The sequence below is a fragment of the Crocodylus porosus genome, unplaced genomic scaffold (assembly GCF_001723895.1).
Source record: "Crocodylus porosus isolate Cpor-Errol unplaced genomic scaffold, CroPor_comp1, whole genome shotgun sequence".
NCBI lineage: Eukaryota > Metazoa > Chordata > Crocodylia > Crocodylidae > Crocodylus > Crocodylus porosus.
In genome coordinates, this window is record NW_017728950.1 from 10,693,619 (window position 1) to 10,708,527 (window position 14,909).

Consider the following 14,909-nt stretch of genomic DNA (forward strand, 5'->3'; position numbering starts at 1 on the left):
TGTCTTATAAATCAGGACCATTCTATATTAGAGTAAATATGGTCATTCTTAGATAGTGGAGAGGCTCCTGTTTTCCACCTTTAAATGTCTTATGGTGACATGACAGAAACTGCTTCATATTAAGATCTACATCCTACCAGGGTAAGAAGTACCTTCATTTTGCAAATTCTACAGTTGAGCTCAGTATCACTGTTTATGTCAATACTTGTATTAAAAAACCAACAAGTAAGGGTTATAGTTATTATTTTTCTAACATTTTCTTAAATGACAATTACCTGATCAGTTCTACCACTTTGCTCAATGGCTTGCCTTGACAAGGTTATACAGAACTGTGCAGGTCAAGGACACAGGTTCAGCTGGGTTAATATGCTGTGCAGAACAGGGGCAGGCAATTATTTCAGACAGAGGGCCGCTTGCTCAGCCATTGAGGGCCGTATAACAGGCAGCCAGATGCAGGTAAATATTAATTTTCTGAATTTTTTAGGGGCCTCGTGGGCCAGATAGAATGGCTTGGTAGGCCATATCCAGCCCACGGGCTGCATTTTGCCCACCCCTGTCCTAGAAGTAAGATGGTCAGGATGTGCAGAAATGTAACACTTAGCTTTTTCTAAATACACTTTAAACCCCAAGGGCATTTATACACATACTCTGGGAGGCAGTGGGGGGAGGAGCTTTAAAGTGCTCCAAGAGCCGCTTTAATTAAAGGGCCTGGAGCGATATGTGTATCAGCATCCCTGTGCTGATATATGGCATGCGGGTGCTTCAACTAAAGCTTGCTGAATGAGCTTTATTTAAAGCACCTCCACTGCTATTTTTCAGCATGGGAACACTGATGCGCATGACACTGGAGTCTGCTGGAGTGCACCAATTCCATGTTGCAGCAGACTTGATTAATTGTGTCTAGGCACCCTAAGAGTTTAGAAGTATAGACCACTTTAGATGGGTTTAAGCTTCCTGGAATATTTCAAAAGCACACTGTGAAAAATCAAGTACTAATTTTAAACATTTTAGAAGGGTAGCATCTGGTACATTTTAATTGTGTGTGAACGAGCTGAGAAGAGTCAAATACAGCAAACTGGCTCCAGCTTTAACATTCCTCCATCCAGGAGGAAAGCTGAAACTAGTTTGCTGCATTTGAATAGTTCTCAGCTCATTCACACACAACAATTAGAATTTACCAGCTGCTGTACTTTTCCAACATTCCCCTTGCTGAAAGGCTCCAACACCTGCAGATTACTTAATTTTCTTTTCTGTTGCAAAAAAACAAGTAGCCACCTACTAAAAAAAAAAAGACAGTTTAAAATACTTTAGAAACCATCTAAAATATCTGTTTAACTCAAATGCTGAGGTCTTACATTTTATAGCAAACTACCTTTTCAAGTACTTTATTTTGAATGTACACTAAACTGAAAACTAGAAAGAACTTATATGAAAAGTACATTACAGTTCATTTCATTCTGATGAACTTGATAACCCAATTTAGCAAAACAACCAATCAACCATGACCAGCAACTTTGTGCATGTAAATTATTGCAGATTATACTGCAATAGTTGTTGAATTTTTTTTCGAAATTATGATAAAGATCCTAGGCAGACAATTATTTTATTGTTGTAGTTGACTCTCATGGATGAAAAACAACTTATTTTAGTAAATTAGAATACGAAAATTATGTAATATCTAGAAACTGATTAACATGCAATTTAAAATGCATTTCTGGATTAACTTATTTAAATCTTAGTTTTTCCACCAGTCCCATGGGACGCCCCTACCCACTGTGGATCAGGGAGGCCCAGGTGAGGGAGATTTCTTGCCCTCCATCGAAGCTGACCTTGTGAAGGAACACTTTGACAGGCTGGATACCTTCAAGTCAGCCAGCCCTGACGGTTTACACCCAAGGGTACTCAAGGAGCTGGCAAGCATCATAGCTCAGCCTCTGGCATGGATCTTTGAGAACTCCTGGTGCTCTGGAGAAGCGTCCAAAGATTGGAAGAAGGCCAGTGTTGTGCCAATATTCAAGAAAGGGAGGAAAGTGGATCCAGCAAACTACAGGCCTATCAGCCTGACTTCTATCCCGGGGAAGGTCTTGGAAAAGATTATCAAAGAGGCCATCCTTAACAGACTAGCTGATGGCAATATCCTGAGGGATACCCAGTATGGGTTTGTTGTGGGTAGGTCTTGCCTGACCAATCTTATTTCCTTTTATGACCAGGTGACCTATCACCTGGACAATGGGGAAGAGATTGATGTTGTATACCTCAACTTTAAAAAAGCCTTCAATCTGGTATCCCATGATCACCTCTTGGTGAAACTGGCTAACTGTGGCCTTGATGTCACCACAATCCGCTGGCTGGGGAACTGGCTCCATGGTAGGACCCAGAGGGTGGTGGTTGACAGGAGCCAGTCATCTTGGTGTGCTGTGACCAGTGGGATCCCACAAGGCTCTCTCCTAGGGCCTATACTGTTTAGCATCTTCATTAATGATGTGAACATTGGTATCAGAAGCGGACTGGCCAAGTTCGCTGATGACACCAAACTCTGGAGTAAAGCATCCACACCTGAGGACAGGAGGGTGATGATCCAGGCGGATCTGGACACACTCATAAAATGGGCAGATGAGAACCTGATGGTGTTTAACACTGAAAAATACAAGGTACCCCACCTTGGGAGGAAAAACCTGCACCATGCTTATAGGCTTGGTAGTGCTACGCTGGTTAGCACTACAGATGAAAGGGACTTGGGGGTCATGGTTGACCACAAGATGTACATGAGCCTTCATGAGCTGCGATGCTGCAGCTAGTAAAAAGCGAGCAAAATGCTGGCTTGCATCCATAGATGCTTCTCAAACAAATCCCGGGACGTCATTCTCCCCTTGTACTCTGCCTTGGTGAGGCCACAGGTCGAGTACTGCATCCAGTTTTGGGCTCCACAATTTAAAAAGGATGTGGAGAAGCTTGAGAGGGTGCAGAGAACATCCACGCGCATGATCAGGTGGTCAGAAAAAACAGACCTTATGATGACAGGCTGACAGCCATGAGACTCTTCAGCCTGGAAAGCGCAGGCTCAGGAGTGATCTGATGGCCACATATAAGTTTATCGGGGTGCTCATCAGTATCTGAGGGAATGTCTGTTCACCAGAGCGCCCCAAGGGATAACAAGAACGAAGAGTCACAAACTCCGCCATGACCAATTCAGGCTGGACATGAGGAAGAACTTCTTCACTGTTCGAGCCCCCAAGGTTTGGAATAGATTGCCACTTTGAATGCCTTCGAGGCACATTTGGATGCTTTTGGCACTGTGTAAGTTACCTTTCAGTACCTGGGCCAAAACCAGCCATCTTTCTTTTCTTTTCCTGTCCCCCCACACCTTCCCATCCTTCCTTCTTAAAAATGGATACCTTGCTGAAAAGGAAAGAGCAATTTTTGTTGATTTTGGAAACTCTTCTCAAGATGATCCAGAAAAAAAAAAAATCCAGATTTCATGCATGTTGTCATCTCCGACTAGAAATACCTATAGCATCATTCTGAAATACTCTCCCAGGTCTACAAATTACTAGTAAGGTCCTGTTTTACCATCATTCCATTCAACTATTTTTTGCTTACTTTTATAAAGCCCCCTTTTCTCTTCTGTAATCTTATTTTAACTGAAAGAATCAGATAAGAGATAGTTTTATATATTTAATTACATACAACATTGCTTTTTTCCTACATCCTTGGCTCTGTGACCTTACTTCAAAACATGTGATTCATTATTCAGCATGAGGGAGCTGACAGCGGGTGTTACGAGCAACAATAACATTGCGATAGTGTACCATTTAAAAATGTAAATTAAACAAGTACTTAGCTTTTAATTTTGGAGATGACATCACACTGCCGCAACTGTAGCTTTTTATGCATCTCAGAAATATGAGGCTTTATTGTATTTTAAATGTTTACCAAACAGTTTATTAATAAAAAATTGCATTTAAAAATGTTTCAATCTTATTTTGAGCTACCATATAAAAGCTTTCAATTCATTGTTTCTAGGAAATTGTTTGTTCACCCTCTCAGGCTGTAATGGTGAAATGCAAGTCAATTTTATTTACACTAATACAACTTTTTTTAACTGATCATTTTTCTTTCAGTTTCATTGCTACACTGAAATTAATGCATCAGTTACTGACCCAAAGTTACCTCCTACTGAGCTCACTGAGTTCTGAGAGTTTCACATATAAAGCCTTTTGGTAACACCCACTAAAACAAAACAAAGAGATCCTTTCATCAAGCACATTTGTTCAACAATGAACAGAAGATACAAGAATATACACAGATGAAATGGTCATTTATAAACATAGGCAAAATGAAACTCTTTAGAGAACAGGTAGAAGCAGGTAAATTTGCTTCCGTTTATACTTTTCAAGCACACTGAAAATCTCTTAACTGTATCCTTAAGAGGAATTCCACACAATAAACCAGATCTTACAAATCCAAAGGAATTAAGGTAGCCAATGGCCTCAACCTGTGACCTCATTACAGCTAGTTTGACCCTAGTACACAATGGTCCTAAATACGGTGGATCTATGACTCCTAAGGTCAGGGATGGGCAAAAAAAAAAAAATACAGCCCATGGGCCACATCCAGCCTGCCAAGTGATTCTATCCATCCCACAGCAGGTCCCTTGGCCCTGCCTGGTCCAGACACAGAAGGCAACCTGGGCCATGGTGCATATAGCAACCCCGGCCATGGCACATGTGGCCAGTCCCACCACCCCTAGGCACGGAGGTGCCACCTGGCACAGAACACAGCACACCCTATCCCCAGGTGCAGCTCCTCGACATGCCAGGAAATGGTGTCCATGGGGCTGGGCAGCACAGCGGTGGGAATGCGGCAGCTGGACTTGGCTTCCTGGCAGCCCCCACAGCAGGAGCTCACTCTCACCCTTACACTCCAGCTACCAGTGTCTCCACCACCACTGCTGGACCTGGTCCCATGCCCAGGCATTTCGGCCCATCCACCACACACCCACTGCCCATCCCATTCCTGGATGCAGACCTCTACTGATTTGTGGCCCCATCCCATCTGGGGTCCCACATGGGTCTCCATGGAGAGGGTAACCTACCTGCTCCATATGGCACCCCTAGCAGTAGGTGGAGGGCAGACAGGGCCAGATAGGATCAACTGGCATCTCCCTGTCTCTCCTCTTCTCTCAGCCCCGCTCAGCCAGGTAGTGTAAACAGTCATGATGGGAGACTGAGGCTGGGTTAGCACTACCCCTCTCACCAAGTGGCCCTCCAGCCTAAATAATTGTCCACCCCTGCCTTCCACTTGGTAAAGTAAGCCTCAGATGGAAGAGAATTTTTTACCTGGTGGGAATAAATAATTTGACCATAGTGCCTTTGGCACCCTCTACATGTGCAGGTAAATGCATGATGGGATCTAATGCATGATCCACACAATTGTACATCCTGCCATACTACATGTGTATGGCAGGAGGCACGATTGTGGGAACTGGCAAGAAGCAAGTTCCCACAGCTGGGAGCCTCCTCAGCTGACAGGGCTCCCAGTCATGAGGATGCCCTGCACACCCTCTTGGCTGGGACACCAGCTTCTGTGATCTCCTAGCTGTAGGAGGTGCCTCATACACCCTGAGGTTCAGAGACTGCAGATGCTATGATCTCCCAGGCACAGGAGCACACTATGCATATCCATGGTTGGGAGATAACAGCAGCTGAAGTCTCCCAGTTGCAGGCTACATGGTGCAATCATGAGAAGCCATGGGGGAGCCATACACACTTCTGGGACTGGGAGACCAAGTACTGTGACCTCAGCAGCTTGTGATTTCCTGCATCTGGGAGATCATAGCAGCTGGTCTCCCCACCATGGAGGTACATGGGGTGCTCCTGTGGCTAGGAGACTGAAGCCTCCCAACCACAGGAGCACAGGTTACACATGCAAATTAAAGCTGGGTGGAAGTCAGCTATAATGTTATTGCATATTTTCCAGCAATAACTTTATAACTATTTGGAATTTTTTAAGGCACCATAGTTAATTTACACATGTAGCCAGTCTAAATTAATTGCACAATTAACCAGGCAATTGTATAATACATGCAACTTTTTGAGGGAGCATCTGTGGCTTCAACCTAAATTAACAATACAAGATGCATCTGCCAGATTTCTGGAAATACTTCACTTTGGGGATCCAGCAGGTCCTACTAATGGACAAAGGTGCTTCATGGAGAGAACAAAACCTAATTTGTGGAATGGGAGCATTCCTAAGTGGGGACGGTCCTAAAAGTGATATGCTATATCCCCTTTTCTAATTCAACTCCAAACAACAATTATTTAGATAGCTTTTACTGCTGAAGATACAAGACTTTTGATTTAGCTGAGTGCACAAAGTTTGCATCTACTTCTTGTAGAGGCCCCATGGAAGTCTGGGTCACAGCAGCAACCTGGAGATTACAGGTGTGGGGTGCAGGGAAAGCATCTGCACCAGAAAATTCCTGCATATTACATACCAACCAACTTGGCTCTTTATCAGCTCTGATAAGGATTATACTCACAAAATAAAACAGTTGTCCAGAGAAAGGCTGTGCCACAGTCACATGTACTGTGACGCTTAGATATTTTTCATTTAACTTACTTTTACTAAGGAGACAATTAAAATAAAGATAAAAAAAAAAACGTATTCAAAATACTGAAAAAGAGACAGCTCTATGTGAAACAAAACTGTGTCAAGAAGAACCAACAGGCCTGTCAACCAAAACAGATCCAGAAAACAGAAGGGAGTATACTGTCTGCCACAGGCAAGGAAATGGGACATAGACCTGAGGCTGTAAAGGATACTAATGTGAGTGGGAAAGAAACAGCAACCGGTTTCTATACTGGGAGAAATTACACTGTAAGAAGCCCATTGGAATGCAACAGGAATGCATGGCCAGGGGAGATGCTCAAAGCAGCAGAGGCTCAGATGATATTTGGTGGCTCCTTAGGGTATTTACTGATCCCCAAGAGTATATGAAGATGTGTCAATATAACAGAGATCAATAGATGGCTCAAAGGAAGTAGACTTGCACCAGTATACTGGTCCATATTGGATTAACACAAATAAAAGTAAAAAATTGTCATTATTATCACCAATCAGCTTTTTTCGGCCAGTATATAGCTGATAATGTCACTGATAAATGCCACATGCATGCACACAGCCACAGCATGCACGCAGCCACGAACACAGCCTGGAAAGTAGTGTAAGTTGGGGGGGGGGGGGGCTGTCCTCTGCCAGCTTGTGACCATTATTTCTAGTCACTCCTGATAGTGCTGCATATCGGCTATCAGATTGGTATCAGCCAATAGGGCTGGTTAATTGGTATCCATTGGTATCAGCCAAAAAACCCAATGGTATCAGCCAAAAAAAATCTTTATCAGTGTACCCTTGACTAGAAGGTTTGGGGCTGCTTGATGACTAGTATTCAGAAAAAGGACTCTTCTCAAAGGATGGAATCCCTCCAAAGTTACTTAGGAAAATAGAGTGTTCCATGTTTAAAATAAGAAGTTAGAGAAGAAATTTGAAAAAGAGGTGTGTAATCTCTATGGCTGACCTTAGTACACAAGAAGTAGAAAAGCATGAAAATGAAGACAATAGCAAGTAGGATGATGATCAAAGAAAAAGTATTAAACTAATGTAATGGAAAGATAACTTGGGGGTCAAAAAAACCAAACAAACAAAAAAAGCCACCTGTAAGCAATTCGCAGCCACGCTCTCCAACAACTTACATGGCTACTTCAGAAGCAGGATTAATGGGTTTTAGTTACAGTAACATTCAACTCTTACTAATGAACACTCTCATGATTCCAGTTCTTGAAAAACTGGAGCAGCAAGCTGGGAACAACCATGACAGGGACAGCAGCCCATTACAGCTTCACCAAGTGCGAGCCTCTTCCCAGTGGGAGAGCGTGCTGCAGGGCAAGGAAAGCTGATGTAGTGTGCAGCAGCACTGGGGACGAGACAGGAACACTTGGAGGGCTCTGGGCCCCGATGTTGCCGCACAGTCTGCCAAGCTCTGTCCACCTCGCAGTCCTGTTGGGAAGGAGTTCATGCTCCCTAACACTATGACAGGCACTACTGCCACCCCCTCCCCCCCCCCGCCATCAAGGGCCCTGGTCCCTGCCAGTGGGACCGGGGGGGCGGGGTGTGGAAATTAAATCCCTCTCTGGACAGTTCAGCCCAGACTGGCCACACTCTCCCTGTCTTGCCGCCCCCTCCTCCCCCACCACAGCTTCCCTGCACCCGAAGGCATGCTCTAGCACCCCCTGGCATGTGCCCACATTTTTTAGTGCAGCAGGGGATGTCTGTCCTATTGCAAACTGGCTGGATCTAGGCAGGTTAGATTAAACCTGGAGGTTGAAATCAATTCAGACTCTGGCTTTTTTTAATGTCTGTCCTTAGCCCAAATGAGCAGAGTTGTGGACCAGCCTTTGAATAGGAATAGTGAGTCAAAGAACCTAATTACCCATGAAATGGACCATGATAGAGTTAAAAACAGAATTATATGATGTGGCCACCAGAAACTGTAGGAACTGGACTTGATAATCTAGAAAGTCCCTTCCAGTCCCTAACTTCAGTCCAGGCCTCCTGGTTAGAAATATATTCTGGCAATGAAGAGATCTAAATGAAAAGCTATAGTTTTCTATAGTATAGTTATTGTATAGTATAACACATAGAGCATAGATCTCATTTAATTTCCAAAAACAAATTTGCAACTCCTAACATTTTTATCATTTAGATTCTTTTATGGAGAATTTACTCTAGGATAAAGCTTCGCTGGGTAATGGAGTGCCCTATTTTACTTTATACACAAAAGTACAATAAACATATTAAAAGATGCCTTATCACCAAACATTTTTCTGATTCATTTTATGAATTTAATTGATTAAAGGTGAGCATTGGGGGTTTTCTTTAACATTATCATGTGAATGATATGTTAGCAGGCAGAGTTTAAGATATGGCAGCTTAAATTAATTCAATATGTAAGCCTACAGATTACTTAACAAAAGTGAGTTCTTCTTGGTACACAGAAAGAAAAAGTCCCAAAGGTCTGCCTTTGCAACACATTTCAGTAAGAATGAATGGAAAGAAAGAGGGTTGATCTAAAGTTAATGGGAGTTTTTCCACTGGATCCAGTAGAATTGGACAGGCCTCTAACATTATTAATGTTGCTGAAAAATAATTTTGTTAACATCTTTTTCTGTTAACAAACAACTACTGGAAGTCAGTGCTGATTATTTTGGAATATTTATTAACATGAAATAGCTACAACTATCATTTCTTAAAATCTGTCGCTTAATTCCAGTGAGAGGGACACAACATACTGATTGTACATTTTAAAATGCGAAGACCAACTAAAGGCAATTCTATACTTAATGGGATATTTTTGAAAGCACATGAAGTTAGGCACCCAGTTATGCATGCAATTACATTTCTGTGCATTCTGGTTGCCAAAATCCCTTGAGCTCTTTTCAAAAAATCATATTAAAACAAAAAGGATTAAAACTTTCTTTGCTTAGTGTGCTAAGAGCACTTTCAAGGAGTTATTTAGTTTTATTCATAGAATTGGACACTGTTCTAAGACAGCTTGTTACTGGGAAAAGATTTTAGTTTTTAACACTATTAGAGGGGTACCAATCTTCATTAAAATGTCTCAATTATTTTATTATTAGGACTTATTATTAAACATGCATAATAGGAAACACTGCAGCTCAAAAACAGTAGTACAAGCATGATGTCTAGTCTGAATCTACCCTCTGCCAGCTTGTGACCATTATTTCTAGTCACTCCTGATAGTGCTCAGGGAAACAGGGACTCCCCAATGCCTGCTGGTCCTCTCTGACTAGTTTGTAACAGGCCACTAGATCCCCCCTCAGCCTGTTCTATCCTTGCACTCATTTTCCAGCAAGAATGTGATTAGAGTCAATTAACATGATAGAATTATCCTGGTGCATGTCCACGAGGGACCAGCAGGGGAAGTTATGCTCAGGGGCAACCAACACAGGTTCATTAGAGGCAGGCCAACTTGATGGCCTTCTATGACCAGGTCACAAAATCCTTAGATGCAGAGGTAGCAGTGGACGTAGTCTTTCTGGACTTTAGGAAGGCCTTTGACACTGTCTCTCACCCCATTCTCATTAAAAAACTAGGGGAGTGTGGTGTTGACACCTACACAGTCAAATGGGTCGCTACCTGGCTGGAGGGCTGCACCCAGAAAGTGGTGGTGGATGGGTCATTTTCGACCTGCAGGGATGTGGGCAGTGGGGTCTCCCAGGGCTCGGTCCTCAGGTCCACACTGTTCAACATCTTCATCAGTGACTTGGACGAGGGGATAAACAGCACCCTGTTCAAATTTGCTGATGACACTAAGATGAGGGGGGAAGTAGGCATGCTAGAAGGGAGGAATAGTCTGCAATCAGACCTGGACAGGTTACAGGGGTGGGAGGATGAGAACAGGATGGGTTTCAACACTGACAAGTGCAAGGTGATGCACCTGGGGAGGAAGGACCAGCACCATACCTACAGGCTGAGGAACTCCCTTCTCATCAGTGTGGAGGCAGAAAAGGATCTTGGAGTCATTATTGATGCCAAGAAGAACATGGACTGGCAGTGTGGGGATGCAATCAGGAAGGCCAACCATACCCTGTCGTGCATCCAGACCCATCTTGAGCAGGTCCAAGGAGGTGATCCTCCCCCTTTATGCGACACTGGTCAGGCCGCAGTTGGAGTAGTGTGTCCAGTTCTGGATGCCGCACTTCAAGAGGGATGTGGACAGCATGGAGAGGGTCCAGAAGAGGGCCACTCTCATGATCAGGGGGCAGCAGGGCAGGCCCTAGGAGGAGAGACTCAGGGACCGGAACCTGTTCAGCCTCCAAAAGAGAAGGCTGAGGGGGGAATCTAGTGGCCTGTTACAAACTAGTCAGAGGGGACAAGCAGGCATTGGGGGAGTCCCTGTTCCCCTGAGCACTACCAGGAGTGACTAGAAATAATGGTCACAAGCTGGCATGGGGTAGATTCAGATTGGTCATCAGGAGGTGCTACTTCACTGTCAGGGCAGCTAGGATCTGGAACCAACTTCCAAGAGAAGTGGTACTGGCTCCTACCCTGGGGGTCTTTAAGAGGAGGCTAGACAAACACCTTGCTGGTGTCGTTTGACCCCAGTACTTTTTCCTGCCTAGGCAGGGGGGTTGGACTTGATGATCTGCTCAGGTCCCTTCTGACTCTACCAACTATGAAATATGAAACAGTCAAAAGGTATTTACAGTTAGCTCTACAAACCTTGTTCGTGGACCACCAAATGGAATATGGTTTCATCAGAACAAGTTAGCACTGAAGTAGACTATGATCCAGGCAGAAGTGGTAGTTTAAGAAAGCTAACTGGCTTGTCTATAACAACTTTTTAACAGGAACTTAAAACAATTTCCTCTTGAGCTTTTGAACTGTATTCAGCACTTTAAAAATTACAAAAGAAGAGGAATGATGCAAATGGTGCATGTATTTTTTCACACTGCCAACTAAAACTGGTAAGATTAAATGTTGGAGGCCTAATTTTAACAAGACTTCATTTAATTATTTCAAGAATAACCATTTTGAAAATATATTAGTGAGGATGTAGGTGCTCATAGACCACTCTGTGCTAAACTTCTAAATCACAAGATTTCGGATTCATTTTTCACTCCCACTGTATATGCTTCTAACAGCTTTCCCAGCATCAAACCTAATTGGTACTCATGATAAGTAAAGACCTTTCACAGGAAGAATGGTAGATGAATAGGTTAACCTTGAAGTTTCCCTTTTAGTACAACTACAGCTCCAACAATGAATATACAAGAAATAAAACAAAACAAAAAACCAGCAGATCATCAATTGACAGTATAACAATTCCACTTACCACAGGTTGGTTACAAAGGTAATGGCAAAGTTCTCCAATATACTGGATAAGAGTCACATTGTACTTTTTGCAGTCATTCCAAAAATTACTAGCTGAAAATTTCTTTCTTAAGACACAAGTTGCACCTTATGGGAAAAATAAGGGAAGAAATATATCATTGCTCTGTGGCTATAAGCTTTCAATTTTAGTACAGAATATATTGGAGAGGTTCTGGAAATTTTTTTTTGGTATCAAAATTAAACACAACTTTCTATTATGTTAAAATACTGCAGTAATCTCAAACAAATATGACAAAACGTAACAGCAAAATTATCTGAGACTGATTCCCATTAATATTGGAATATGAACATAATAGGAAAGCCACTATACATATTTTAGCCTCTGAGGCTGCCCATATACATGCTTGGGGATAGGAGTGGTGTTTTTATTAAAGCAATTCCTGGACAGCCACTCTAATTAGTACAATGATGATGAGTTGTTTTAAGCCCTTGAATGTTTTAACATGGCTGCGGGAATCTTTAGTAAAGTTCATTTGATGAGGCTTAGATAAAATGTCCCAACGGCCATTTTAAAATGCACAGGAGCTTAATACACATGACAATAAGGCAACACTGGAGCATTCCATTTAGAACAGATTCAACCAAGTCTGCTCTGATGCATTCTAACTAGAACATGAACAAGCACATCTATAGCCAGCCAATTTTGATTCATTTGTGCTTGAATTAGTCTTCTTTGACTGGTGGTTCTCAGTGAGCATGTCTTAGAATCTCCCAGTCTTAGGGGGGAGTTATCTAAGAGTCATACACAAGTAAAGAGTATTTACGCCAGCAGGGGATGGGGGCAGAGGGAGGAGAATTCTTTTCTTGTGTATAGGATATTCAAATTTTGTGTATATTGTTTTTGTTACTATAGGGTGGAAGGAAGTATTATGTAAAAGGGATGCTCTGCACTGCAGTAATTCTGGATGAGCACAGAGGCTGCTTACATACATCAAAAAAAACAAAGAAAAACATGCACTTTACTGGAAGCAGAAGCATATTACTTCAACCCGGCTCTGCAGCATCTGTAACGATTCAATCAGCTATTAGATACACTCACCAAAAAAGCCCCATTAAAGCACCCAATCTTTATAGGCATCGGATGAGCCATGTCAAAGTAACGTGCCACCACTTCTGGCCATGTGGGGTTCAGCGCAAGAGTGTGCAAAGTTTAAAGTAAAGCACTGGGTTTGGTGGTGGGGTTTTTTTTTTACATTTGCAACCACCATGAAATCTTAAAATGCTTTTACCCTCTCTGCCAGAAACAGAGGGTTTCATAATGAATTCTAAATTCCAGAACTGATATCCACCATGTATTTTGATAAATCACCTAACAAATGAGGGGAAAAAATGGGGAAGAGAAGTTAATTTACTATAGCTAAATATTATTCATTCCACTTCCACAAAGTTGGTTATACAGGTTTCCCCTCACTTTATGTGCAAATTCACGCTTATATGATGACCCTTTTTATACCAAAATTTTAGTACATGCGAGGAAAATTCACTCTTATGCAATCAGTGTGGCGGAAGCCCTCAGTCAGCTGCTTTGTGCGGTGCATTGTGGGAGTGACATGCACTAAAAATATAGTCTCCTATGTGGATCTGTGCTCCTCACTCATTGTCTGTGACATGTTTCTGCAGTTGACATCCCCATTCCATGACAGTGCCCTGTGCTTGTGTGTACTATCTGTTGTTGGTGAGTACCAAAATTGTCTGGTAAAAGTGGTAGAAATATTTCTGGAGGTCAGTACAGTCAAGGTCTTGGAATGTATCCCTATTCGTTACATTGTAAAGTGGGTTCCCTTTATGCCACTTCAAGTCACATGCCATTTTCCAGGAACGCACGTGCAGTATAAAGTGAGGGAAACCTGTATCGGGTAATAAATATATACATACACAGAATAAACCCTATTTCTGTTTTATGCAAGAAGCAAGACAAAATATAGATTTTAAAGTAGAACATTTCTAAGAAAAAGATCAGCAGACAATTGGACAAAGATATTCTTTTGCCATGATACAAGTAGAATAGTTATACAAAACAGAAATGAGTATGTTCCCTTACTGAATCAAGTCTGTAGAAATACTCTGCGAGTAAAAGGTTTTTTATTCAGTAACCAATTATTTATTTATTTATTTATATTAAAATAGGTAGGGTCTTTTTTTAGCCAAAACTAAAAATATATATATTTTTGTTTCAGATGTAGCAGAACATTTAGGACACCCCCCCCCCCTTCGTTTCCATGTCATGTATTTTTAACAAAGGCGATGCAAATAAAGAACTAGTCAGGCACCAGTCTTCCCTCATTTCCAATTTTGTGAAACTCCCATCACTCTCACAGCCCCTTGGATACGTGATTTCAGTTCTGTCCTGTGTCAGGAGAATTGAACAACTCTCACAATGAAGAAGTGTTTTGGTGTCCCTGAGTGATTACTGAACAATGCAGGTTGCTCTCACCCTCTTCTATGGATACTAATCCACTCTGTAATACACACATCAGTAATCACTTGAGCAGGAGATGCATCCCAGATATCCTACCTCCAAGTAAGAGTCTTAACTGACAAGTTACAATCATTCTTTCACTCCTCTCTGTCTCCTAATAAAATACAAAGTAGAGCAGCACCAACACCGGGGTCAAGGGATAATCCATTTATAACAAAGTTTAGGCCACTCTCATGAGAATAACAGGTTCAAATCATTTTTAGGCAGGAGGAGGAATTGCATCTAGGTATCCCATATCCCTGGTGTGAGACCTAATTGCTAGATTATTGGCAGGAAAAAGGAGGGCAAGGGAAAAAGCAGTTTCTTCTTCTTGCTTCTGAAAATCTAGCCAACAAGAAAAAAAATAAAAAGCCTAACAAACAATTCAGGAAATTCAGCCCAAATCAAAGTTTCAGTATGACCAAAGTATAAAGTATTCACTGAACCCACCTCCTTGCCTCCTCCCCAACCCCCCCCC

At 42.2% G+C, this 14,909-nt stretch overlaps 1 protein-coding gene across 2 annotated transcripts in view; it reads right to left on the reverse strand.

The window, feature by feature from the left end:
- SLC27A6 (solute carrier family 27 member 6) overlaps window positions 1-14,909 on the reverse strand; it is a 50,262-nt gene that overhangs the window by 23,469 nt on the left and 11,884 nt on the right. For both annotated transcript variants that reach the window (XM_019555373.1, XM_019555374.1), the window contains exon 5: window positions 11,915-12,039. In XM_019555373.1, the coding sequence (XP_019410918.1) occupies window positions 11,915-12,039 (125 nt within the window). The remainder of the gene's footprint in view (window positions 1-11,914; window positions 12,040-14,909) is intronic.